The 27,595-nt window shown below is 34.3% G+C and overlaps 3 protein-coding genes and 2 long non-coding RNA genes across 5 annotated transcripts; 3 read left to right on the top strand and 2 right to left on the bottom strand.

The window, feature by feature from the left end:
- Positions 1-250: 250 nt before the first annotated feature.
- On the top strand, positions 251-6,228 carry LOC146942358 (glutamate receptor 2.7-like). The gene is made up of 5 exons (XM_085756325.1): positions 251-666; positions 1,915-3,275; positions 3,707-4,019; positions 4,559-4,974; positions 5,358-6,228. Exons 1-5 carry the CDS (start codon positions 384-386, stop codon positions 5,949-5,951), a joined length of 2,967 nt encoding a protein of 988 aa, XP_085612451.1. The 5' UTR covers positions 251-383; the 3' UTR covers positions 5,952-6,228.
- An 896-nt stretch (positions 6,229-7,124) lies between these two features.
- Positions 7,125-8,199, bottom strand: LOC146942357 (uncharacterized). The gene is made up of 2 exons (XR_015033553.1): positions 7,871-8,199; positions 7,125-7,734 (listed from the first exon to the last, which is right to left on the bottom strand). It is a non-coding gene; the product is annotated as an uncharacterized LOC146942357 (long non-coding RNA).
- A 6,719-nt stretch (positions 8,200-14,918) lies between these two features.
- LOC146942356 (glutamate receptor 2.7-like) lies at positions 14,919-20,971 on the top strand. Its single transcript, XM_085756323.1, has 5 exons — positions 14,919-15,243; positions 17,181-18,553; positions 18,672-18,984; positions 19,477-19,886; positions 20,237-20,971. Exons 1-5 carry the CDS (start codon positions 14,961-14,963, stop codon positions 20,813-20,815), a joined length of 2,958 nt encoding a protein of 985 aa, XP_085612449.1. The 5' UTR covers positions 14,919-14,960; the 3' UTR covers positions 20,816-20,971.
- A 112-nt stretch (positions 20,972-21,083) lies between these two features.
- LOC146942354 (histidine kinase 5-like) lies at positions 21,084-26,293 on the bottom strand. Its single transcript, XM_085756324.1, has 11 exons — positions 25,143-26,293; positions 24,831-25,058; positions 24,587-24,680; positions 24,278-24,484; positions 23,795-23,925; positions 23,606-23,655; positions 23,155-23,438; positions 22,885-22,988; positions 22,025-22,711; positions 21,694-21,861; positions 21,084-21,515 (listed from the first exon to the last, which is right to left on the bottom strand). Exons 1-11 carry the CDS (start codon positions 25,914-25,916, stop codon positions 21,393-21,395), a joined length of 2,850 nt encoding a protein of 949 aa, XP_085612450.1. The 5' UTR covers positions 25,917-26,293; the 3' UTR covers positions 21,084-21,392.
- On the top strand, positions 21,442-21,943 carry LOC146942355 (uncharacterized). The gene is made up of 2 exons (XR_015032660.1): positions 21,442-21,567; positions 21,720-21,943. It is a non-coding gene; the product is annotated as an uncharacterized LOC146942355 (long non-coding RNA).
- Positions 26,294-27,595: the final 1,302 nt, after the last annotated feature.

Here is a 27,595-nt window from a genome sequence, read left to right as displayed (position 1 = left end):
GTAAGATTAAAGATGTTGGAAAATGTCATTAAAAAATGTAAGTAAAAATGTCATAAAATACATTTTTTTTTATATGAGGAAAAAAATCTTTGATCAAAAGACCGATAGGTGTCTAAGTATTTTTTTTGTCTACTATATATAAATATATTTTATTTTATTTCATACGTCTATCTCTTTTTAAATAGAAATGTTCATTTATAAAATTGAGAAACTCTATATGCTCACCTTACCTTTGACAAGGAAAAGAGTTAGCGGAGAAATGATAAAGTATTATTATATGTGTAGATTCGGGTGTTTGTACTTTTCAATGGACGACTATAAAGATGCTTGTGACTTGTGAGAAGAAATAATTGAAAGCCATACTTGATGCAACCGACTCAACCATGAACATATATAAACCAATATTTCTGAAATTCATGGTTACTTATTGTTGTCTAATTAATCTTTTAGGTGGAGTATTGGCACAAACTAAAAATGAGAGTAATATTGTAGTGAAAGTAGGAGCTGTAATTGATATTAGCAGTAATGGAACGGTTGGGAAGATAGGATTGAGTTGCATAAACATGTCACTCTCAGATTTCTATCTTTCTCATTCTCATTACCAAACTAGAATCCAAATCATCGTTAGGGATTCTCATAAGGACGTCGTCACTGCCGCTGCACATGGTAATATTTACTAATTGCACCTCTCTAGCTACTATGTTAATTTTTATATAATCTGTGTATCTATGAATGTTAATTTCTGCATGCATACGGTTTCTGTATGTTTTCATCTCCATATGTGTCTGGATTTAATTGACATCTGTTTCTTCAAAGTTTGACCTTTTTTTTTGTTAACACATTATTTAATTAACATATATTTTTCAAAAGTTCTGAAATCTGTTTTTAGTGTAATCATTCTAGATAGATATTTTCTTTCTTGCAAGTTACTTAGAGAAATAATTGACATTTTCTTTCTTGAATAATATATACACTTTGACTTATTCATAGGCTAGTAGGTATTTTTTATGTTAAAACTCAAAATCACTCTTTTATTCCCCTTCGCTTGACCAGTTCCACACACAAGTCTCCCATTTCATTTCTCTTATTCGGTTGGGGGCGTTATTTTATTAAGTAAACATATTATTGATGTAATGTAAATATATAAAATCTAATCATAAGAGCTATTCTAATATACTCTAATACTCTAATATAGAAAATACTATAAGTATTGTCTTATATTTCAACACCCCCTTAAGTTAAAACAATGTCAAGCTGTTTCTTGGAAATGCACCTTGAAAACTAGAGATTAAACCAAATCAACTAATATTATTACCAATAGAAAGAGACAATCAAATAATGAACAGCAATATGAGAGCGAGAGACCAACAAACTAAAGAGAGGAAATATTAAGAGGTAGAGAGCAACTAAAGAATGAGCAACAATCGCATCAAACAATCACAAATGAACCAATGGAGAGAGATTAACGAAACAATAAGCAACAATTAGAGAGATAAACCAATATATTAAACAATCACACATTGGAACCAAACGAAAGAAAGCAATCAAAAAGAGAAACCAAACCAACAAGCAATCCAACAACACAAAATTAAGACCCAAAATTAATCCAAACGGAAAGAGGAGAGACGAACTATTAAATAACCAACAAAACAAAACTAGTAGGACAAATGAACCAAAATAGAATGTTAAATTGATAAGCACAACAACAAAAACATCAACGAAAGAAGAGAAAGGAACAACCAAAATTCAAAATCTGAAGAAGAAATGATGCCAAAAACCAAAAAAACTGTGATCACATTCACAAACTTTTTAATACCATGTTGACGATAGATAATAAAGATGACAAAATACGGATGATTCAATTAGAATACATAATCATTATGCAATAATAGTCATTAAATTTGTGATGAACAGCTTTGGATCTCATAAAAAATGAGGAAGTGCATGCCATCATGGGACCAATAACAACAATGGAAGCAAATTTTGTGATTCAACTAGGAGACAAAGCTCACGTGCCCATCGTAACCTTTTCAGCAACAAGCCCTTCACTTGCATCACTTCAAAGTCCATATTTCTTCCAAATATCACAAAGTGATTCAGCTCAAGCAAAAGCAATCACCTCAATTATCCAAGCTTTTGGTTGGAAACAAGTGGTCCCCATTTATGTAGACAATAGTTTTGGTGAAGGACTCATTCCTTATTTAACTAGTGTTCTACAACAAGCCTATATACAAGTTCCCTATCTAAGTGCAATTTCTCTTTCAGCCAATGATGATGATATCATTCAAGAGCTTTATAAAATAATGACTACTATACCCACTAGAGTATTTGTTGTGCACATGTCACCAAGTCTTGGCTCTAAACTTTTTACCTTAGCAAAACAAATTGGGATGATGAGTCAAGGCTATGTTTGGATAGCAACCGATAGTATGGCTAATTTATTCAATTCCTTGAGTTATAATGTGAGGGAATCAATGGAAGGAGTATTGGGTGTTAGGACTTATATTCCAAGAACAAAAAAACTAGAGGATTTTAGAGTTAGATGGAAAAGAAAATTTTTAAGTGATAATCCAACACTTGTTGACACAAATTTGAACATTTTTGGAATATGGGCTTATGATGCTACAATTGCATTAGCAATGGCTATTGAGGAAGTTGGAATTGGAGCCACTAAATTTGGTTACAATGAGAGTAACACATCAAGCAATTATTACATGCCTACTTTTGAAAATTTTGGTATTGCACAAAATGGTGAGAAATTGGGTCAAGCTTTGTTAAACACTAGATTTAATGGTCTTAGTGGTGATTTCAATGTTGTTGGTGGGAAGTTACAAGCATCAATATATGAAATAATTAATGTGATTGGTGATGGGGAAAAAAGGGTTGGATTTTGGACACCACATGAAGGGTTTGTTAGAAATTTGGACACAAAAGGCATAATAAGAAGCAATAATAGCATATACTCTACTTCTAAAAATGATCTTGGGGTAATCATGTGGCCAGGGGATATGAACTCTATTCCAAAGGGATGGGAAATTCCTACTATTGGGAAGAAGTTGAGGATAGGAGTACCAGTGAAAAATGGAGATAACTACACTGAATTTTTGCATATAAGTACTAATTCAACACTAGCCACTGGCTTCTGCATTGATGTCTTCAAAGCTGTGGTGGAAATTTTGCCTTATGCATTACCATATGAGTTTGTTCCATTTGCAAAGCCTGATGGTGAGATGGCGGGAACCTACAATGATTTGATCACTCAACTTTATTATGGGGTAATCTTTTTTCTCATATCAAGAACCCTGATCTTATATATGTGAATGATTTTTAATTTACATCATGAAACATTGCCAAATTCTTAGTATACTTTTAATATATGAAATATGTGAACTTTATGGTTTCTTTATTGGATAAATAATCAAATTAATGCATGAAATTGTAAGAAATGGTCAAAATAGTCCCTACTCTTTGAGAGTTTAAAAACACATCCATTAAATAATAAAATGTCATTTAAAATAATCATGCGTTAATTTTTGTTGTTAAAGACCGATGTGAGTGGCAACTGATTTGCCTATGGATTTTAGGTCTCCTAATGACTACTTTGTCAGTAATTAGTCTTTGAACAATTGAAATTACTAACAAATTGTTTTTGAAATAACCTAAAAATCATAGGCTAACTAACTAGTCCATGGTGATTTTGGATCAGAACTTTGATGCGGTGGTGGGGGATGTAACAATCATTGCAAACAGATCCGACTATGTTGATTTCACAATGCCATACACAGAATCTGGTGTGACAATGGTTGTTATAATGAAAGACAACAGAAAGAAAAATGCATGGGCCTTTTTGAAGCCACTCACATGGGATCTTTGGGTAACAACAGCTTGTTCATTTGTATTCATTGGATTTGTTGTTTGGGTCCTTGAACATAGAATAAACAACGATTTCAGAGGACCAACCTCTCATCAGATTGGCACAAGCTTATGGTTTTCCTTTTCAACTATGGTCTTTGCTCAAAGTAAGTCTCACTCATCAAACACACACATTCATACAGTAAGCACATCAATGATTATCAGATCAAGATCAAACAATTCAGCTTTCAAACTCAGTATTTTAGAGTTAAAAAATATCAAAATTTACTTACTTTCTATATTGTACAATCTCGTTCCAAAAATTGCGGATTACTTGAATTTTTTGCTACATACAATCTAAATCCATAAGTGTTCATGTATAAGTTATTCTATCACAAATTAGGAAAGATTTAGGCATTGATGAGTTGGATCCAAATATGGTTTGTGATAAACTTTATGACGTAATTTGATCCATGCAGTTGATCCCACTTAGTAGTGGGATAAACTTTTTTCATATAAGTTAGAAGCTGTTTTCAAAAGCTATCATGGAGTGCTTATAGAAATCTGGAGAAAATAGGTTATGGACATGTCATATGTTGTTTGCATGCTCTCTTAAAAAGTATCACAAGTATTTACATCGGTAGATAAGTTCGAATAAGTCAATTCAAATACGCTCTCACGGTTAACCATCACATTTTAATCACAGGAGAGAGAGTAGTGAGTAACTTGGCAAGATTTGTGGTGGTTATATGGGTTTTTGTGGTTCTAATTTTGGTTCAAAGTTACACTGCAAGCTTGACTTCACTCTTAACAGTTGAACAACTAAAGCCAGCTATTACAGACGTTAACCAACTTCTAAAGAATAAGATGAATGTTGGCTATCTGGAAGGTTCTTTTGTTTATGGAATCTTGAAGGAAATGAATTTCCAAGAATCTCAGCTCATTACTTATCAATCACCTGAAGAATGTAATGAGCTTTTCATAAAAGGAAGTGCAAATGGTGGTATTGATGCTGCTTTTGATGAAGTTCCCTATGTTAAGCAATTTCTTGGAATTTATAGTTGTTCTTCTTCAAAGTATGTCATGGTTGAGCCAAGATTTAAAACGGGTGGTTTTGGCTATGTAAGTTTTGTTAACTCTCTCTCTCTCATCTATCTCCCTAATATAATGTCATCATAATTTTCTCTTGTGAGCAACATTCCAAAATTCAAACCTAACATACTGATTCAATGAGTTGAATTGGTTTGATCCCAATCAATTGCAGTCTGGTTGAATTGAATTGGTTCAACTATTATTGGTTCAAACGATTCATGTTTTTATATTTTAATTTATTTCTTTTTAAAATTTGAATACTATTTTACTTGTTTATTTATTTCTCATTTGGTTCACTTGTGATTGAACCAATTGAACTATAACCTAGAAGTCGCATTGGTTTGATTCACGATCGGGTTTGTAAAACATTGCTTGTGAGTACTAACTTGACTTTTGTGGGGGTGAATTTGTAGGCATTCCCAAAAGGTTCACCTCTGGTAGCAGACATTTCAAGGGCAATCCTAAATGTGACTCAAGGAGGCAAAATGAGAACAATTGAGAATGCATGGTTCAAAGAAAGTCGTTGTCTAGATTCCAATACAGAAATTTCCTCTAATAATAGTCTTGGCCTTGAAAGCTTCTGGGGTCTTTTTCTCATAGCAGGGATTGCTTCCCTATTAGCACTCCTAATCTTTGTGGTAACGTTTCTACATCAGCACAAACACATTTGGTTAAACAATAATCCAAGTAATTCAATATGGAGACGAATTGAAGTCATGGTTAGGATGTTTGATCAAAGAGACTTGAGCAGTCACACATTCAAGAAAACAGAAAATATAAATGGAAGTAGTAATAGTCCTTATCATGATGATGATTTAGGTGCGGTAGAGGCCTCTCCAGGTACACCTTATCCACCTAGTCCATTTAGTCAAACTGAATCAAATGTTTCCTTTTATGGAGATTTTAGTCAAAGCATAGAAATGGATGTCATGCAAATTACTAATCCAGAAGTTTCCCCTGTGAACAACTGTGAAATTAACTCCCAAGCAACACGAGATCATCTATAATTGTAACATCAAGCTCGTAATTATTGTATTGATTCAAGATGAATTTTATGACAGTTCTGATAGCTCATCAAGGGTCTGCTAGGATTGACTTATTTGAATTACTAGGATTTCTGTCCATAAATTGTTTTCGGCTTATTTCTATAGGCTTATGAAAATAGCTCATAGCTTATATAAAAACAGTTTCACTTTATTCTATCTTCTGTTGTAGATAAACGCTTAATTAAATTGTTTATTCAGGCTTAAGCTATCACTAAATACATGCCTCACTATATCTCTACACATTTATGATCCAGGTATTTTAAGTACCCCCCTCAAACTTAGTTAATAATGATCAACATATACAATAAATAAAAAAACTACTTGTGAAAGACTTTTGTTACTTGTGCATTTTCAAATTACCAAGTGTAGATCAATCAATAAAAGAAAAAATAAACAAAAATGAAAAATAATACTAGTCAAGGACGAAAACAGGATACATTATTTCCTAAATTTTACTAAATACAAGAAGAAATTACAAGGGAAGTATCACCTTAAGTATTGTTCAATACATTCTTTCAATTTTCATAAACTAATAGGTTTTGAAACATATGAGTTCTTACCATTAGCAGAACACTCTTCAGCACTCTGACGAAGCATTTGCTGTCATCTCCAAAGGCATTCATATTAAGGATGCAATTTATTTTTATAGGATGTGTATAGTCGTTTATATAATTCAATAAAAAACATAAAGAGGTAAGCTATTTTCTATTTAACATGTTAATAGTTCTATTCTTCTAGAGCTCACCGCGACAATAGGAATTCACTTTGTAGATGAAACATGACATTCATAATCTGGATCTTGTCAACTTTGCTCGATTCAGGGGCGAATGGTAGTATAAGGGAGGGGTAGCCCTTGCTACCCCTAATAATATATATTTAGCTACCCCAAGTTTCATTTTAAGTGAAATAATTTTTTCTATCTTTATTTAGCTTCTGGTCAAACTTCAAATTATTTGATAATGTCGTATAGGAACCAAAAAATTAACACCCAAAAGAGATAAATAATACTCCCTCCGGTCCTATTTATAAGAGAAACTTGGGTCAACAAAAGTTGATGTATCTAATTAAAAATTCAGTCCAAATACATTAACTTTTGTTGACCTAACTTTCTCTTATAAATAGGACCGGAGGGAGTAAATAATAACAATATTTGGTTTATTTAACAAATAAAGTAATACAATTGTAGGCCCACACACTCTCAGCCCACCAGCACCACACAGTTAATAAAACAAGGATGGCTTTTTAACTTTTCACAATCACAATACAATTACACAGTACGATGGAATAGAAGAGAAGAGCCACAAACGACATGGTGACCTAAACAACAACAACTAACATCAAGCAACATAATTAGCAACAATTAACATCAATTTTTATAAATAGCTACTATTAGTTTTTATTTCTTTTGTTGTAGCTTTTTTGGTACAATCCGCTATTCTACTATGGCTTTTTTGGTACAAAATAGTTTATTGCCACATTTTTTGGTATAATCCGTTCTTGTTGAATCAAATGTATATTTTATGAAGAACATTTTATATAAGTAATAGTTATTGTGAACTTTTGTTGTCTACTTGGTTAGTTTAGTTTAAAAAAAAAATTATATGTGGCCACCTCATAGAATTATTGCTAGCTTCGCCGCCGGCTCGATTCCGTCATCTTTTGCAGCATCCCAATTCCATGTTTCCTGGAAAGACCGAATCAGTTTGATTGCGTGAAGATCATCCATAACTGGCATGCACACAACCTGTAAAGTGCAACCATCACTTGAATTGTTGAAATCATGATCATAAGATAATATATTAATAAGCAGCATTGCTTGAAATTTTTAACACAGTTAAATATATGAAAATTATTCATAGAGATAAAATGAAAAAACATACATTTCTGAGATCCATAAATTACCATCAGAACCAAATCATAAGTGCAAGCAGCGCTTGACCGCACGCACTGCTTCTGCTCCATCATTAGCGACAACAGGTATGTTATGACCAAACTTTTTCATCATGGACTGTGTTATCATGATATTAATCTTGTCATCTTCAACAAGAAGTATCATAGGCTTTGATATGGAATTGGTTTACTTTTGATTTACTATTGTTGTGAATCCGAACAAAATCACACCAATGAATAACAAAGATGTGTGGAGTAAAGGAAGTGGTAATCAATAGATAAAGTGTCTCCAAGCAACAACAACAAAAACAGATCTAAATCTAAGTGTAAAGCAACACCACAAGCATAATCAAAGCAATAGAGATAAGCAATGAAAGAAAGGAACAAACACACCAAGATGGTAACCCGGTCCAATATGACCTACTCTGGGGGAGAGAGCAGCCCTCCAATCCACTAAGATGAAAGTGATACAAATGGGTTACAAGAAATTAGCTTAAAAGCTCACAAAAGAACAAGACCTAATTTCTACCCATTTTCATGTCACCCACACTCACAATGAATCCTAAGAGAAAAACACAAAAGGAAGTTTTTGATCCTTCCAATGGTGAAATCTCACTACCCAAGGTGTTTACAATGTTTCTCAACCCAAGAGATCCTCACTACAAAGACACTCAACCCTAAAGTTACCTCCTTTGTAATCCAAGTTTCTCTCTCTTCAAGCTCTACTTCAAAAACTGCAAAGAAACACTTATATAGCAGTCTTCAGCTGTCAAAATCGTGTCACGTTTGTCCAAATCGTGACACGTTTGATACGTACGACCCAAGGTACGACCAACCTTATCCTGAAAACTTGCCCAGCACGCCGAAAATCGTGTCACGTTTTCTCAAAATCGTGCCACGATTATACACCAGCAAAACATGCTTTCGGCATAGCCAAAATCGTGACACGTTGATGAAATCGTGTCACGATTTCTCTGTTTCTCAAAACCACAAATTTGAAGCCAACTAACAACATTCTCCACCTTGACTTCTAATTTGGTGATGATGTCAATTTAACCATCAACCACCATAATGCTCTCTCCAAAAGGGAATTACTCTTCAACAAACTTGATCAAGTCCAAGCAATGCTTGAACCTTGATCTAGGTAATGACTTGGTAAACACATCCGCCGGATTCTCTTCCGATGCCACCTTTTCCACCACAATCTCTTTTGATTCAATCATGTCTCTAACAAAGTGCAAACGAATGTCAATGTGCTTTGTTCTCTCATGATACACTTGATGATTCACCAAGTGAATGGCGCTTTGGCTATCACAATGTATCTTCACACATTCTTGAGTAATTCCTAACTCACCAATCATACCTTTCAACCATATGGCCTCTTTCACCCCTTCAACAAGGGCAATGTACTCCGCTTGAGTGGTAGATAATGCCACCACAGATTGTTGATTTGCCTTCCAACTAATTGTCGTGCCATAAAGAGTAAACACAAAACCCGATAGAGATTTTCTTGTGTCTACATTACCCGCATAGTCCGCATCAACATACCCCTCCAAAGCGTCTTCATCTTTAGCTGCTCTTGTGTATTTCAAACTGCCCTTCAAAGACCCATTCAAGTACCTCAACACCCACTTCAAAGCTTGCCAATGCACAATACCTGGATTTGCCATAAACCGACTCACAATGCTAACCGCATAAGCTAAGTCCGGCCTACTACAAACCATTCCATACATGATGCTTCCAACCCCACTTGCATAGGGAGTACTTTCCATCGCTTGCTTCTTATCCTCGGAGGACATTGTTTTATGGACAACTTTGTGTGGTGACCCAAATGAGTGCTCACGGTTTTAGAGTTTGACATTCTAAAACGCTCCACCACCTTCTTCAAATAACTAAGTTGAGATAAGAAAAGTTCACCTTTGTCACGATTCCTCAAGATATCAATTCCAAGAACTCTCTTTGACGGACCAAGATCTTTCATCTCAAATTCACCATTTAACTTTTCTTTGAGCTTCACAATCTCATCCTTGCTAGAGCTTGCCATCAAGATATCATCCACATATAAAAGAAGGTAGAGAATGACTTTCTCACCCCTCTTCAACATGTACACACAAGAATCATACCCGTTTCTCACAAAACCGGTCTTCAGAAGAAATTCATCAAACCGTCGATACCATTGCATAGGGCTTTGCTTCAACCCATACAAAGATTTCTTCAAAAGACATACCTTAGACTTGTCCTCCACAAAACCTTCTGGTTGCTCCATGTAGATTGTCTCTTCAAGGTCACCATGTAAGAACGCGGTCTTTACATCCATTTGTTCCAATTCAAGGTTGAATTGATTCACAATAGCCATAAGTATCCTTATGGAACAATGTTTCACCACCGGTGAGAAGATCTCATTGTAGTCGATCCCCTCCACTTGAGTGAAACCCTTGGCCACAAGTCTTGCTTTATACCTAGGACCTTCAACTCCCGGAATACCTTCCTTTTTCTTGAAGATCCACTTGCATCCAACTACCCTTTGGTGTTTAGATAGCTTCACAAGTTTCCAAGTTTGGTTCTTTTCCAATGAATCCATCTCTTCATTCACCGCCTTCAACCAATACTTGCTTTCTTTGCTCTCAAATGCTTCCTTGAAGTTTCTAGGTTCTGAGTCTTGCACATATTCAACCGCATTTAGAGCAAAACACACCAAGTCCGCATAACCATATCTTCTAGGTGCCGTAATGGTCCTCCTTTCTCTATCTCTAGCCAAAAGATAATCGGGATCCACTACCGGTTGAGTTCCACTTAAATCCGATGTTGAAGTTTCATCTTCCACATCATCTTTCTCTTCATTTGGAAGCTCCACCTCAAACTGAGTTTCCTCCACCATTGTTTCCGGTTCTAAAGTCTCTAGGTCCTTGCACTTCATCCCCATATGGGTCTCATCAAAGGTAACATCCCTACTAATCAAGACTTTTGATCCTCCACTAGAGTCTAATTTCCACAACTTGTAACCCTTCACACCTTCCGAATAACCAATGAAGAGACATATCAAAGCTCTAGGCTCAAGCTTGTCTTACTTGATATGCGCATATGCCAAGGCTCCGAAAACCTTCAAAGTTGAGTAGTCTGCCGGTTTCCCACTCCATACCTCCATAGGTGTCTTGAAGTCGATTCCCGTTGATGGACATCTATTGATCAAATAAGCAGCAGTTGTCACTGCTTCACCCCAGAAACTCTTAGGTAACCCAGCTCCTAGAAGCATATACCTCACCCGCTCCAAAAGGGTCCTATTCATCCGTTCAGCAAGACCATTTTGTTGCGGTGTTCTTGGTACGGTTCTATTCCTCTTGATTCCTTTCAACCTGCAAAACTCATTAAATTGCTCTGAAACAAACTCCAAGCCATTGTCAGTTCTCAAACCTTTTAGTTTACTTCCCATTTGATTTTCTATGAGAGTGTGCCATTCCTTAAACTTCTCAAAGGTGTCACTTTTGTTTTTCAAAACAAAGACCGACACTCTTCTAGAATAATCATCAATGATGGAAAGAAAATAGGAACCCCCTCCATGAGTAAGAGTCTTGGAAGGACCCCAAAGGTCCGAATGGACATACTCAAAAGGTCTACTAGAATGATGCATACCACTACCAAACTTTACTCTATGTTGCTTGCCTAGTATGCAATGCTCACAAAATTCTAGTTTGTCCAATTTATCTTTTCCTAGCAAACCTTGTTTAGCTAGTTCAACTAAACCTCTTTCACTAACATGCCCCAATCTCAAATGCCACAATTCGGAATTATTATGAGGTACAACACTAGCTACTGATGCATTACCAATTACTATGGAACCATCTAAAATGTATAAACCATTCATTTTAGACCCTTTAACCGTAACCAATGCACCATGCAAAATTTTACAAACCCCATGCTCAATTTTAGTGCAATAACCTAGACTATCAAACATGCTAAGGGAAATTAAATTTCGCTTAAGTTCGGGAACAAACCTCACATCCATTAAAAGGAATTCACGGCCATCAAACATCTTTAGACGAACGGTTCCCATGCCTTGGACTTTGCACGCTTTGTTATTTTCGAGTCGAACAACTCCTCCTTCTTTTAGAGCCAAAGTCTCAAAATATTCCTTCCTAGGACACATATGATAAGAGCATCCCGAGTCCAAAACCCAACTCTTCTCCGGTTCCCAACTTGTGACCACTAGTGCACCCGCACTCTCATAACCATCTTCATCAGACGCCACCGCAACTTGAACGGAAGAACTACCATTGCCCCCTTTATCCGGGCAATCCTTCTTGAAGTGACCTTGCTTATGACAAAGAAAGCATTTATACTTTGATTTGTCAAAGCCCTTGGACTTAGACTTGGACCTCGACTTCCCCTTGCCTTTTCCTCTTTGCTCACTTCTCCCTCTTGCAACATTCAAGCCTTCACCACCCTCATCAACCTTCAAGTCCTTGAACTTGGTCAATTTCTTGGTTCTCAAAGCCGATTGGACCTCCTCCAAAGTAGTGGTGCCCTCCTTACCATAAAGGATGGTATCCTTGAAATGCTCAAAAGACTTTGGTAATGAACAAAGTAACAACAAAGCCTTATCCTCATCTTCCATATTAACTTCAATGTTGGCCAAATCATCAAGAATTTTGTTAAATTCCGCCAATTGCTCCGAGATTGCTTTAGACTCCACCATCTTGAATGAATAGAGTTGTTGTTTCAAGAGTTGTCTATGAGCCAACGATTTCGTCATGTACAATGACTCCAACTTAGCCTGCATCGACGTCGCGGTAGCCTCTCTCGCGACATCCCTTAAAACCTTATCTCCGAGACATAAAACAATGGCACTCTTTGCCTTGTCTATCATCTCACGCTTCTCCGCTTGTGTCAAATGTGTCGGCATCGCCGCTTCACCCTTCAATGCTTCTACACACTTTTGTTGTGTCAAAACCGCTTGCATCTTAACCTTCCAAAACCCGAAATCATTACTTCCGGTGAACTTCTCGATGTCCCACTTTGAACCCATGATACCAACTTTACCAATTTACGCCTATGCCCCACGGTGGGCGTCAATTGTTGTGAATCCGAACAAAATCACACCAATGAATAACAAAGATGTGTGGAGCAAAGGAAGTGGTAATCAATAGATAAAGTGTCTCCAAGCAACAACAACAAAAACAGATCTAAATCTAAGTGTAAAGCAACACCACAAGCATAATCAAAGCAATAAAGATAAGCAATGAAAGAAAGGAACAAACACACCAAGATGGTAACCCAGTTCGGTCCAATATGACCTACTCTGGGGGAGAGAGCAGCCCTCCAATCCACTAAGATGAAAGTGATACAAATGGGTTACAAGAAATTAGCTTAAAAGCTCACAAAAGAACAAGACCTAATTTCTACCCATTTTCATGTCACCCACACTCACAATGAATCCTAAGAGAAAAACACAAAAGGAAGCTTTTGATCCTTCCAATGGTGAAATCTCACTACCCAAGGTGTTTACAATATTTCCCAACCCAAGAGATTCTCACTACAAAGACACTCAACCCTAAAGTTACCTCCTTTGTAATCCAAGTTTCTCTCTCTTCAAGCTCTACTTCAAAAGTTGCAAAGAAACACTTATATAGCAGTCTTCAGCTGTCAAAATCGTGTCACGTTTGTCCAAATCGTGACACGTTTGATACGTACGACCCAAAGGTACGACCAACCTTATCCTGAAAACATGCCCAGCACGCCGAAAATCGTGTCACGTTTTCCCAAAATCGTGCCACGATTATACACCAGCAAAACATGCTTTCGGCATAGCCAAAATCGTGACACGTTGATGAAATCGTGTCACGATTTCTCTGTTTCTCAAAACCACAAATTTGAAGCCAAATAACAACAACTATTGCCATTAACACATTGAGTAGTTGTTTGCCACCATATGCTGAGAAGAATCTGCACTGTTCTTACTTTTTCTGTCATAAAGAACAGTGCCTATAGCACAGTTCATTAGTATTTTCCTAGATAAAAATTATTTTGAATTGAACTGATTATTTAAAATCTAGTGAGTTTGAGTTGAACTGATTGTGTTTCATTGTTTTTAATCTAAAATTAAGATTCATGTGAAATTTGTGTAAATTTTTTTAACTCTCAGTAAAAGTTTCATATTATCATTTTAGTCCAATTGAGACTTTAAGACAATAATATTTGTCTCATACTAATTAAACACATGCATTTTCACTAAATCATCTTTTATACAAGAAAACTATTCTTATTCATCAGCATGTAACCAAATACACAAAAAGTCTACTAGTTGTCTGCATATTGCTAGTCCTAGCCTTGTGCCACTGTACTTTCTAGCGTGGTCTGCATTGAAAAGTATTTATGTGGAGTGTACTGTGCCTGTGTGCACAATAATAGAGAATGGGATATGGTCTAAGGATGTAAAAATGTGGTGCATTGTGGATAACCTATGAATATGATAATGAGCCATATAATTTTTTTTCTTTTCCATATTACTCTTTAGAGTAGTGATATATGTATAACTATTTGAAGACAACTTTGATGACAACCTTGTTTTTCTCTTTTCTTGTTGGTCAAAAACAATGGAGAGAGAAAAAGAACATAATGTGAGTATGAGAAAGAAAGTTATCTAAAAATTATCACAAAATGATTGTACAAATATCATTTCTCTACTTTTATGTGTTAATATTTCTCTAATTAAAAGCAATTACGATATTTGAACACCTCATATTTCTTTACCCTCAATCAACGTGTCATTTTATTTTTACATCCCTCTTTCTTTCATCTATAACATCGATAATTTATCAAATTTATCTCAGCTTAGTCTATCTTGTCTCTTTCTCTCTCAAGGTAGGTAGATTCATTCATATATGGGTGTTGACCAGATATTTTTCAATTAGAAGTGTGAGAACATCTCAATTCACCTTTGACAGGGAAAAGAGTTAGCCGAGAAATATGTGTGGATGTGGGTGTTTGTACTTTTCAAAGGACGACTATAAATATGCTTGTATGAGAAGATATAGAGAGAGTATATGCTCCAAAAACATATATACTCCAATTAAGATCGATATAATGGATAAGCATAATCCAATAATTCTGAAATTCATGGTTACTTGTTGGTGTCTAGTTAATCTTTTGGGTGGAATATTAGCACAAACTAAAAATGAGAGTAATATTGTAGTGAAAGTGGGAGCTGTAATTGATGTTAGCAGTAATGGAACTGTTGGGAAGATAGGAATGAGCTGCATAAACATGTCACTCTCTGATTTCTATCTCTCTCATTCTCATTACCAAACTAGAATCCAACTCATCGTAAGGGATTCTCATAGGGACGTCGTCACTGCAGCTGCACACGGTAATTATTACTATTTGCACCCCTTTATTTTGTCTCTCTGGCTACTATGTATACTCCATATATGCTCTGTGTGTGTAAATGTTAATTTCGGCATGCATATGGTTTTAGTTTCTGTACATTTAATTTCCTTGAATCTGGATTTGCAGTTTAAAACATAATTTAGCCCTTTTTAACACATATTTTAACTTGTTGCTGCGTTAAAGGAACAAATCATCATAAGATATTAATTTAGAAGAGCATTGTGTGAGTATTTGTAAAAAAATAAAGAAAAAAAAACTATTATAGATTAATGTAGAAGAGCTTAGAAATTTAAGGTATAATTGACTTTTATTTTTTAACCATATCCTTAAAGTATTTACACTTTTTTTTTCTTCATATTTTTCCTATAAAAAAATACACATTCAAATTGGTATAATACGTAAATAAAAACATCGCAAATTCAGCTTGTTAAAACTAAAAATGATAATCCTAAATAAAAGCAAACTCACAAAATTTAGATTAATAGCAAAAATCGATAAAATATCTACACATGTAACTTAATCAAACTAAATACCTAAGTCTTCAAATCTACAATGTTTTCGTCAAATAATTGACTGAATTTGTAAAAGATCAAAGCAAATATATCTCAATGTAAACTAACCAAACACTAGAACGACATAGAAAATCAAATAATGTTGTAAAAGACGACGGGCGAAACAATACACTGAGATTATGAATTCACGAGAAAACATGAAAGAAAAATCATATTTCTATAAAAACGGCTTATATTTAAATAAAATGATAGAAAAAACAATGTCAATGGGTGATTGTGGAACCAAAATAATGACCCAAAACCATCTATATCCAATGGATGAGAAAAAAAGATACAAAATAATGACCCAAAACCATCTATATCCAATGGATGAGAAAAAAAGATAGAGATGAGTAGAGGGAATATTGAGAGAGGGGGCTAGGGTTCCTAAAATATTGAGAGATGAATGGATTTAGTTGAACGATTCCTTTTTTTTTTTTTTTTGTATGAAATGGATATATTCTGCTATATAAATTAATCCATTAAAAATCATGTATGACTAAAATGATGACAAATTTGTTTTTCAACAGATTTAATTTATGATTTAACGAAAGTAGTAAACCCAGATATTTTAAAAATAAAAGAAAGAAACAGAAAACCATGGACCCCAGTTGAACGAGATATGTCGAGATGATCAATCAATTTCCGCCATACGAGTAACCTGCATGCAGCCAAAGACGTGTGTATTTAGTATTTACCTTACGGGTTACGGCACTTCTTGTCGTCTACTAGCTACTAAGGGGTATTTTCTTTCTTCTCGTTCAATTCAATTAAATGGCGGTGCTTTGACTTTTTCTTTTTGATAGTAGTATATATTTTTTTATGATTTTTGAAATAATTTTTTTATGATTTTTGATAAAAATAATAGAGAAATAAAAAGAAGAAAAAAATAAAAATACAATAAGATTATGAAATAGAATTGTTTTTAACATTGTCTCAAAATAATGTATAATATCATTTCTCTTACTTTATTACTAGGCTACAAAATCATTTTTCTAAAAAAATTATTCTGCCAAAAAAACACTACAAGATTTTTACCTTATGTTGTTGACGAGTTCCACACACAAAATACAATATAATACAAGTCTCTCATACCACAAATATCTAATAATAAAATAAGAGTGTTGATGTATGTCATAAGGTCTCACAAGTTGAAGAACTAGAATAATCATTTAATAGATAAATTTTGTATTGTATATATATTTTAACTTTTAAGATATTAAATACACTCCTTCAAAAAAAAAGATATTAAATACTCGATTTCAACAAAAATATCTTTATTCCTTTCGTTTTAAAATGAGTCCCCATTAACATTGTATATTTGCCTATTCTCTTAATGAAATGTTAGTAAATTTGTGATTAACAGCTTTGGATCTCATTAAAAATGAAGAAGTGCAAGCCATCATGGGGCCAATAACAACAATAGAAACAAATTTCGTGATTCAATTAGGAGACAAAGCTCATGTACCCATTGTAACCTTTTCAGCAACAAGCCCTTCACTTGCATCACTTCAAAGTCCATACTTCTTCCAAATATCACAAACTGATTCAGCTCAAGTAAAAGCCATCACCTCAACTATACTAGCTTTTGGATGGAAACAAGTGGTCCCCATTTATGTAGACAATAGTTTTGGTGAAGGACTCATTCCATGTTTAACCAATTTTCTTCAACATGCCTACATTCAAGTTCCCTATCTAAGTGCAATTTCTCTTTCAGCCACAGATGATGCTATCACTCAAGAGCTTTATAAAATAATGACCACTATACCCACTAGAGTATTTGTTGTGCACATGTCACCAATTCTAGGCTCTAAACTTTTTACCTTAGCAAAAAAAATAGGGATGATGAGTCAAGGCTATGTTTGGATAGTAACCGATGGTATGGCTAATTTATTCAATTCATTGAGTTTTGATGTGAGGGAATCAATGGAAGGAGTGTTGGGTGTTAGGACTTATATTCCTAGAACAAAGAAACTAGATGATTTTAGAGTTAGATGGAAAAGAAAATTTGTAAGTGATAATCCAACACTTGTTGACACAAATTTGAACATTTTTGGAATATGGGCTTATGATGCTACAATTGCATTAGCAATGGCTATTGAGAAAGTTGGAATTGGAAACACCAAATTTGATTACAATGAGAGTAATACATCAAGCAATTATTACATGCCTAATTTTGAAAAGTTTGGTATTTCACAAAATGGTGAGAAATTGAGTGAAGCTTTGTCAAACACTAGATTTAATGGTCTTAGTGGTGATTTTGATGTTGTTGGTGGGAAGTTACAAGCATCAATATATGAGATAATTAATGTGATTGGTGATGGTGAAAAGAGAGTTGGATTTTGGACACCAAATAAAGGGCTATCTAGAAATTTGGACACAGAAGGCCTAATAGGCAATAATAATAACATGTATTCTAGTTCTAAAAATGATCTTGGGTCAATCATATGGCCAGGGGATATGTACTCTATTCCAAAGGGATGGGAAATTCCTACTATTGGCAAGAAATTGAGGATAGGAGTTCCAGTTAAAAATGGATTTAACTACACTGAATTCTTGAAAGTAACATATGATCCTAGTACCAATTCAACACAAGCCACTGGCTTCTGCATTGATATCTTCAAAGCTGTGCTAGATGTTTTGCCTTATGCCTTACCATATGACTTTGTTCGATTTGCAAAGCCTGATGGTGAGATGGCAGGAACCTACAATGAGTTGATCGCTCAACTTTACGACGGGGTAACCTCTTCTTCTCGTATAATATCTTCTCCTGTTATATATGTTAATGATTCTTTCATCATGAGCATGTGCATGTGCCAAAATGAAAAGAATGAAAAAAATTATTTTGGATTGACAGAAATTTGATGCGGTAGTGGGGGATATAACAATCACTGCAAGTAGGTCAAACTATGTTGATTTCACAATGCCATACACAGAATCTGGTGTGACAATGGTTGTTTCAATGAAAGACAACAGGAAGAAAAATGCATGGGCCTTTTTGAAGCCACTCACATGGGATCTTTGGGTGACATCAGCTTGTTCATTTGTGTTCATTGGATTTGTTGTTTGGGTCCTTGAACATAGAATAAACAATGATTTCAGGGGACCACTCTCTCATCAGATTGGCACAAGCTTATGGTTTTCCTTCTCAACTATGGTCTATGCTCATAGTAAGTCTCACTCATCAAACACACACCAACTATAATTCATTAATTAGAATTAAGATTTTATTCATATAGGCCGAAAGTTTAAAGTTTTTACACCGTCATTCAATCATAACAGTTACATTATTAAGGGATGTGATCTTGTTAGTGTAAAACTTTAGTGACAGTATATGAAATTAAACTACTTAATCATTGCAAAGGTATCACTTTTTACTTTTGTTCTTATTGTTTTGTTTTTGTCCACGTAAATTAAATTTGTTCAAGTTGGAATTATTCTCTGTAATATAAGTGTAATCTTCATTTTAGTCCTTACATAACATGGGACTAAAATCGAATGTTCTACATACTACATGGATCAATTTCAACCTAGAAAATATACTTCAAGGACTAAACATAAGGAATTAAAGCAAAAAGACATTTTTTACTGGACCAAACCAAAGCATATTTAAACGCATTAACTAGTATGTAATTCATGTTAGTATCTCATTTTAATGACAGGAGAGAAAGTAGTGAGTAACTTGGCAAGATTTGTGGTGGTTGTATGGGTTTTTGTGGTTCTAATTCTTGTTCAAAGTTACACTGCAAGCTTGACTTCACTCTTGACAGTTGAACAACTAAGGCCAGCTATTACAGACGTACACCAACTTCTAAAGAATAAGATGAATGTCGGCTATCTCAAAGGTTCTTTTGTTTATGGAATTTTGAAGGACTTGGGTTTCGAAGATTCTCATCTCATTACTTATCAATCTGCTGAAGAATGTAATGAGCTTTTTATAAAAGGAAGTGTAAATGGTGGCATTGATGCTGCTTTTGATGAAGTTCCCTATATTAAGCACTTTCTTGGAACTTATAGTTGTTCAAAGTATGTCATGGTTGAACCAAGATTTAAAACTGGTGGCTTTGGCTATGTAAGTTGTGTTTACTCTCTCTGTCTCTCTCCCTAATAACAATATTATCATTGCCTTCTGATCAATGTTTTAAAAATAAGATCAAAATGGCTGGTTCAACCAGTTGAACCAGAAATCGGCTAGTTCTTCGATTTGTTTGATCTCAGTTACCTAGCAGTCTGGTTGTTTCAATTGACTTTTTTCTATATTTAATTTATTTATTTTTACTTTTTATTTATTTGTCGTTAGTTTCAACTGTGTTTGAACCAATTGAACCATAACCCTAGAGGTCTCATCGTTCAATCTATGATCAGTTTTTTTAAAACATTGGTTATGAGTTCTGAATTGACTTGTGTGTGATGAATTTGTAGGCTTTTCCAAAAGGCTCACCTCTTGTGGCTGACATTTCAAGGGCAATCCTAAATGTGACTCAAGGAGACAAAATGAAAACAATTGAGAATGCATGGTTAAAGAAAACTAGTTGTCTAGATTCTAACACAGAAATTTCCTCAAATAACAGTCTTGGACTTGAAAGCTTTTGGGGTCTGTTTCTCATTGCAGGGATTGCTTCCCTATTAGCACTCATAATCTTTGTTATCACATTCCTATATCAACACAAACACATTTGGTTACCCAATAGTCCAAGTACTTCAATATGGAGACGAATTCGCGTCTTGGTAATGATATTTGATCAAAGAGACTTAAACTCTCACACATTCAAGAAGAGTGGAAATAAAAATGAAAGCAGTAAAAGTCCTCATCATGATGATTTAGGTGCAGTTGAGGCCTCTCCAGGTACACATTGTCCACCTAGTCCATTTAGTCAAACTGAATCAAACGTTTCCTTGAATGACGATTTTAGTCCAAACACAGAATTGGATGTTGTACAAATTACTAATCAGGAAGTTTCCCCTGTGAATAACTGTGAAAGTAACCCCCAAGCAACTTGATATCATCTGCAATTGTAACATCAAGCTCCTAATAATTGTATTGATTCAAGATTAATATTATGTATCAGTTGTGATAGCAACAAAGATATAGAAATTGGCCCTCTCTTTGGTATTGTATATATCCAACGAAACTAATTGACAACACTTACTTTTATATGTCCCAAGAATTTACTTTACCAAAAATTATGCTATCATCAGATACATGCCTCATTATATCTCTACACATTTACTTTAACAACGAGTATAAATGTGATGTATAACAAATGAGTTAATGATAAACATATACAATATATAAAAACAACTTCAGATACTCTTTTGTTACATGTGCATTTCCAACTTAACTAGTGTAGATTAAGCAATAGAAAGAAAGAAAAAAAAGTGAAAATGAAAAAGACAAAGCTGAGAAACATATGCTAATGTGTATAGAACTGCATACCAAAATCAAGGCTAGCTAATAACTATACTATGCAGACTCCCTTGATTTTGGGATGCACTAGCGAAGGATGACAGCACGATACATTCATTACAAAACTTTCCTTAATTCTCTTATATGCAACAAGAAATTACAAAGGTATTATCACCTTAAGTATTGTTCAATACACTCTTTCAATTTTCGTAAACTCGCAGGTTTTGACACAAATGAGTCCATACCATTAGCAAAACATTCTTCAGCACTCTCTGACAAAGCATTTGCTGTCATCTGCATTCATACAAAGCAATGATGATTTATTTACTTCCCAAAGACATTCATAGTAAGGATTAATTTTTTATTTTATTTCGTAGCATGCTAATAGTTGTTTATGTAATTCAACAAAAAATTAAATATATCAGTTATTTTCTAATTAATATGTTAATGGTTCAAGTCTTCTAGTGCTTACCGCAACAATGGGAATTCGCTTTGTAGATGGAGCACAATATTCATAATCTCGATTGGGTAGACTTTGCTCGATTCCGGCATTTTTTGCAGCATCCCAATTGCCTGTTTCCTCGAAAGACCGAATTAGTTTTGTTGCTTGAAGACCATCCATAATTGGCATGCACACATCCTGTAAAGTGCAACTATGAAATGAGTTGTAGAAATAATTATTATAATTCATAGTAATATATCAATAAGCAGCATTGGATGAATTTTTTTAAGTCAATTTAACATATGCAAATTATTCGTAGAGAGAAAGTGGAAAAACAAAAATTCTGAGATCCATAAATTACCATCAGAACCAGGTCATATGTACAGCGCTGAACCGCACGCACCGCCTCTGCTCCATTATTGACAACATCTATGTTATGACCCAACTGTTTCATCATGGATTGTGTCACCATGATGTTAATCTTGTTATCTTCAACAAGAAGGATCTTAGGCTTTGATATGGATTTGGTTACTTCTGATTTACTATTGCTAGAAGCACATTGAGTAGTTGAGTTTACCACCATATGCTGAGAAGAATCTGCAATACCATTCTGGAACCATGCATGAGCATTATATAGATGATGTTTGTGGCTAGATGAACTAGCTGATTCAGACATATCTGAAGCATCAACCAATGAATTTGAATCATCAACTGAACATGTTCCTTTTGATATGTTGTCATTGGAAGTAGAGGGAAATGAGAATGAACTCTCAGAAAATCCACAAAATTTGTGCGGCAATAACTTGTTGTGAGTTCTGTTTGCTCCACTGGAAGAGACTAGATGGCCTAAATTGGGAGGTTGGAATTGGAAGAAACCTTCTGTTGTTGTATCATCAGAAGCTGAAACATTATGCTCCATGTCTGAGAATTCATCTGAGTAATCAGAACTATCGCAAGCGATCGAGACCTTGTATGGAAGTATGAATGTGAAGGTAGAACCATTTTGTTCTTTGCTAGACACTGTTAAACGACCTCCCATCAACTCAACCTATGCAGAAGTTACATTTTATCAATTTAGTCTAATTGAGATTTTGAGACAAAAATATATGTGTCATGATAATCAAGCACTTTTATTTTATTTGTGATCATCTATTATAAAATAAAATCAATCAATTCTGTATTCATCACCATGTAACCAAATACTCTACACAAGAAATTTACCAGTTGTTTGCATATTGCTAGTCCTAGCCCTGTCCCACCATACTTTCGAGCGTGATCTACACTGACTTGCATGTACCTTTTAAATAAACTATGTATTGCATTTTCTGTCACATTGTAACATGAAAAAAAAAATATTGATTTGATAAGTACGTTTTCTGTAAGAAAGTTGAACTTATGAATACAAAATAGAACTTTATACAAACAGAAGAATAGAGATTAAGGTCAAATATGAAGTTGACTACACTACATAGTAGTTATAGTAGATAATACCTGGTATTCCAATGCCTGTATCATATACATCACAACCTATCCACACTGTTGTTGCATTTGAGTTATATTGATCCTCTGTGTCTCCGTTCATCGAGCATTCACTCTTAACCGGAGATCTACACTCATCATTAACTCCATATTTTTCTTCTTTCACTACATTCACAGAAATGGTTGAATAGCCTGAACTAATCTTTTGTACGCTTTCGGGTTTTGTAAAACTTGGCTCTTGCACAACATAAAGGTTTATCCCTACTTTGCCTTCATTTGTAAATTTGATGGCATTGCTGCAAAATTATAAATGTTAAGTGTACATCAACAGAAACACATTAATAATGAAAATGACTTAACCGATACACACTGAAGGTGTAAATATTTTTTTACTGTCAATCAATCATAATTGCAAAAACTGTTTACAAAGTTTTAGACTACTAATCACATAAATATTTAGTACCTGGTTAAATTTGTGAGAATTTGCCGAATCCTTAAAACATCACCAATGACCTGCAATTACGAATGAAGCAGATGAACAATAAATTAATCAGCACTAAACAGTTGAAATCATGCTTTATGTTTTGAAGTCATGTCCATCTAGTACACATGGCAACACTAAGAATCAAGCAACAGTTAAATGTGTCATCACCTCTATAGGTACATCATCTGCTACATGTCCTTCTATGGTTAATATTTTCTGCAATGATGCTGCGGCTGTCTGAAGGACATGCTTTACTACCTCTCTAGGTCGAAATTTGGTAGCTTCCAACTTCATAACTCCTACACAGAATGCAGATTTTGGGAGGTAGGAATCAGTCTATATTATCATCTAGTTTATGTATCACTGAGGCATGTTTGAATAAACATAAAATTAAGCGTTTATAGATTAGACACTTAGCACATAAGTGATTATGTATACGATATCCCTATAACAAAATATAATAGAAACTTAAACTGTTGTCATTTAAACTATAAGATGCTGTCATAGCTATCTTAAAGACTTTACAGGAATATGTTGAAAACAACTTATGAACATCCGATACGCTGAAAACAACTTATACCAATAGATAAGTTTAAATAATTCAATCTAAACAGGTCTAATATGGATTGGAAACAAGGACAGATTTCCAACCTGATTCAACCTTGGAAAGATCAAGTATGTCATTTATGAGTTGAAGAACCAAATCTCCAGATGACAACATGACATCCAACAGCTGTCTTTGCTCCTTGTCAAGTTTTGTGGTGGAAAGAATTTCAGCCATGCTAACAACACCAGAAAGTGGAGATCTTATCTCGTGTGACATTGTTGCCAGCACTTTCTTTGCTCTCATAGTTTCCTCTATTAAAAAGATGAGGAAACATAATAAGCTTTCTTGCTGAAAACTAATTAATTTGATAGAGGATGATTTTAATGAATGAATCAATCAATCAATCAATCAACCTGTTATGTGAATGGTTTTATTCAGTTCTGTTTCCTTTGCTTTCTGAACAGCAATCTCTTCGCGAATTTTCGCCATCCTTTCTCTTTTTCTAACCTACATTTTTCAAGAGATTCATGCAAGTAAAACTTAAAACCAAAAATTTAAAAAATAAGAAGTCAATACTCCCTCTGAAACGATATATAAGCAAAAAAGTATATGTATCCTGGTCCAAAAATTTCATAGGGAGTAACAATTAACTTTTACCTGATCTGTTACATCCATTCCCATGTAATTGATTCCAATTGTTTCACCTGCCTTGCTGAAGACAGGTTCTACATAAATCAAGAATGTCTTTGATCCAAATAGTTCTGTCTCAAAAGTGATTTCCCTTTTTGCAGGCAATCCTTTTTCCAAAACTTCCCTCTTAAAATCTTGGTTCTCCTTAACACCAGATCCAGTGAATATTTCGACATCAGTTTTTCCTATTATGTCCTGAAAAAAGATGACAAAATAAATTGATTTATCATGAATCATATAAACCTTTTCAAGAAGAGCTTCAACAGTAAAAAATATTACCTCCTCATGTAAACTTGGAAAGTGGTTATAGATAAAGCGATACCTCAACTCTTTGTCCTGATGGCCAATAACAACAGGAGCATTTTGGAGTATAAAATGCAAGAAATTATCTGCTCTCTTCAGAATTTGAGAGAGTTCTTCAACAGGTGATGATTGTCTTTCAATGTTCTTGATACTTTCTTTTAACTTGTGTTCAAGTGTCTCTTCTCTCTGAATACTTGCCTCCAACAACTTTTCCAAGTGCATCGCTCGCTGTTTCCAGTACACAACAGTATCATACTCAGCATCAATTTCAACTCTCTTGTTTTGTACAACAACATTACTTTTTCTGCAAGGCACGTCTTGTTGCCATATATCATAAATATCATCCAATATAGAAACCGGTCGTTTATGGCCTCCGTATCTTTCGTCCTCAAATCTATGTTCTTCCAATATCTCCAACTTCCTTAGCTCAACATCCTGTCTTTGTTTGTTTAGGTTGTCGAGTTCTTCTCTTAGAAGACGCGCCACGCTCGCCTGCTTATACTCCCAATGTTTCATAAGGTAGGCTAACTGAGAAGAACCTTTTTCTGTGAAATTTGTGAGCTCAATGAGACGCTTGAAATCAGCTATAGTTGTAACTTCATCTATGATTGATACTTCTTCTAACATATCTTGATCATTTCCTGGCTTTTCTATATTGAACTGCTTTCCAACGTCAGCTCCAATATCTTCTGGCCACATTGAAGGAAGGACTTCAATTTCCATAATATCCTCAACACACTCTTTTTCCATAATATCTTGTTTTCTATAATACACAACTTTGTGATATCAATTCTTTTCAAGAAGTACTGGTCCGAATTTCAATATGTCTATGAAACAAAATAGAAGTCAAATATGTGAATAAAATTCAATTGCAAGTTATCAAGGTAATTTTCAATATTCAGAAACCAAAATTAAGGGCTAAAAAATCTCAATGGAGAAGCATAGGAATCAGAAACAGGTTCCTTCATTGTCATGTTTTAATAAATATCAAAACTATTTATCAAAATGATAAAAAAAAAAAATATTACTATATATAAACATTATGAAAACACTAGTGCATCGGACAACTACACGCACTAGTCTAGCTACTCTAGTATATTATGTCTGAATAACAATTAACTGAAAAGATCGCAAATGAAGTTAAGTTAACCTTAAGAAAGATAGTCGAGTCAAATGCATTACGCAGTTAAACTATTTAGCAGATTCAGTTTTCTTTTATCTGAATGAAATGAAAAACCTCAGGTGTTGTTGAATAAACAATCATACAAACAAGCCAAATTATTTATAGGGAAAAGGATCTTGAGTTTGCTTTTTTAATTATTTCCCGACCAAACTCAAGATCCTTTTCCCTAAGAATCGTACCGTTAATAACAAAAAAACCATATGGTCTGATCATATACCTAAAAGTAGAAAATTATATAAACGTGGCCAATTGATCCGGCACAATCCAGGAATCCCGAAAACAAAACCCACATATTCATTATGTTAACTTTGGAAGCATTTGTACCAAAGACAGCTTAATGCCAAAAACAATACATCCACATCACTATCTCTCAAAAAAAAAAAAATACATCCACATCACTTAAAGTTGAATTATCCATCGATTTAGATTCATGTGGTATTAATGATTGTTTATAAAAAAATAAAAAATAAAATTGATTTTGAATATATTGAGTATGTAAAATTGATTCAAATATAAAGTTATTTATGTTTAAACAAAATCATATTAAATGAGTTGATTAATAAATTTAAGACTGAAAATTAGTTGTAGAGTCAAATACTTCAATCTTTTAACTTCAAATTAAAATCAATTCTTAAAAAAAAAATTAGAATCATTTTTAAAAACAAAATCAATTTTATTGGAGAACGACTAAACATCTTAAAATTAATCCTACTCTCGGAAGCTCGATGCTTCAAAATGGATGACATACCATATCTCCTGCGTCATGCACCGATACTTGTCTGATACTTCCTGATACGTATCAGGAGAGTATCCGAAGATTAAATTTTATTTTTTTAAAAAACAATTATCCGATACTTTTAAGATGTATCTGGAATACAAGGGATAAGCGGTGGAAAACCAATATGTGCGGGCTACCAGATGTTTCTATTATATTTGGTTATACTTGGTATATATGTAATTGACTTATTGTCGCTTTCTTTATTATCAATATTACGTACATTTATATTTCTATTGTTGTCGCCGTCTGTTTTGTGTCTCTTTGCTTGTTTTAGAACGATGCAATTGTTTTGTTGTGTGAAGACAATTTCATTGTTGTCCTTATCGTTTTTCTATGTCTGTTTGGTATAGGTTTTGCGCCAATTTTTTTGCTTTTGAGTTTTAATATGTAGTTTAAATTTAATTTTTTATTAAAGTATCACAGCCATATCGTATCTTGAATTTAAAAAAAAAATCGTATCGTATCCAT

This window comes from Medicago sativa, chromosome 3 (assembly GCF_051527215.1).
Source record: "Medicago sativa cultivar Bolivia chromosome 3, Bolivia_mono, whole genome shotgun sequence".
Taxonomy (NCBI): domain Eukaryota; kingdom Viridiplantae; phylum Streptophyta; class Magnoliopsida; order Fabales; family Fabaceae; genus Medicago; species Medicago sativa.
The sequence above is the reverse complement of the archived record's forward strand: the minus strand, read 5'-3'. Positions and strand labels throughout refer to the sequence as shown.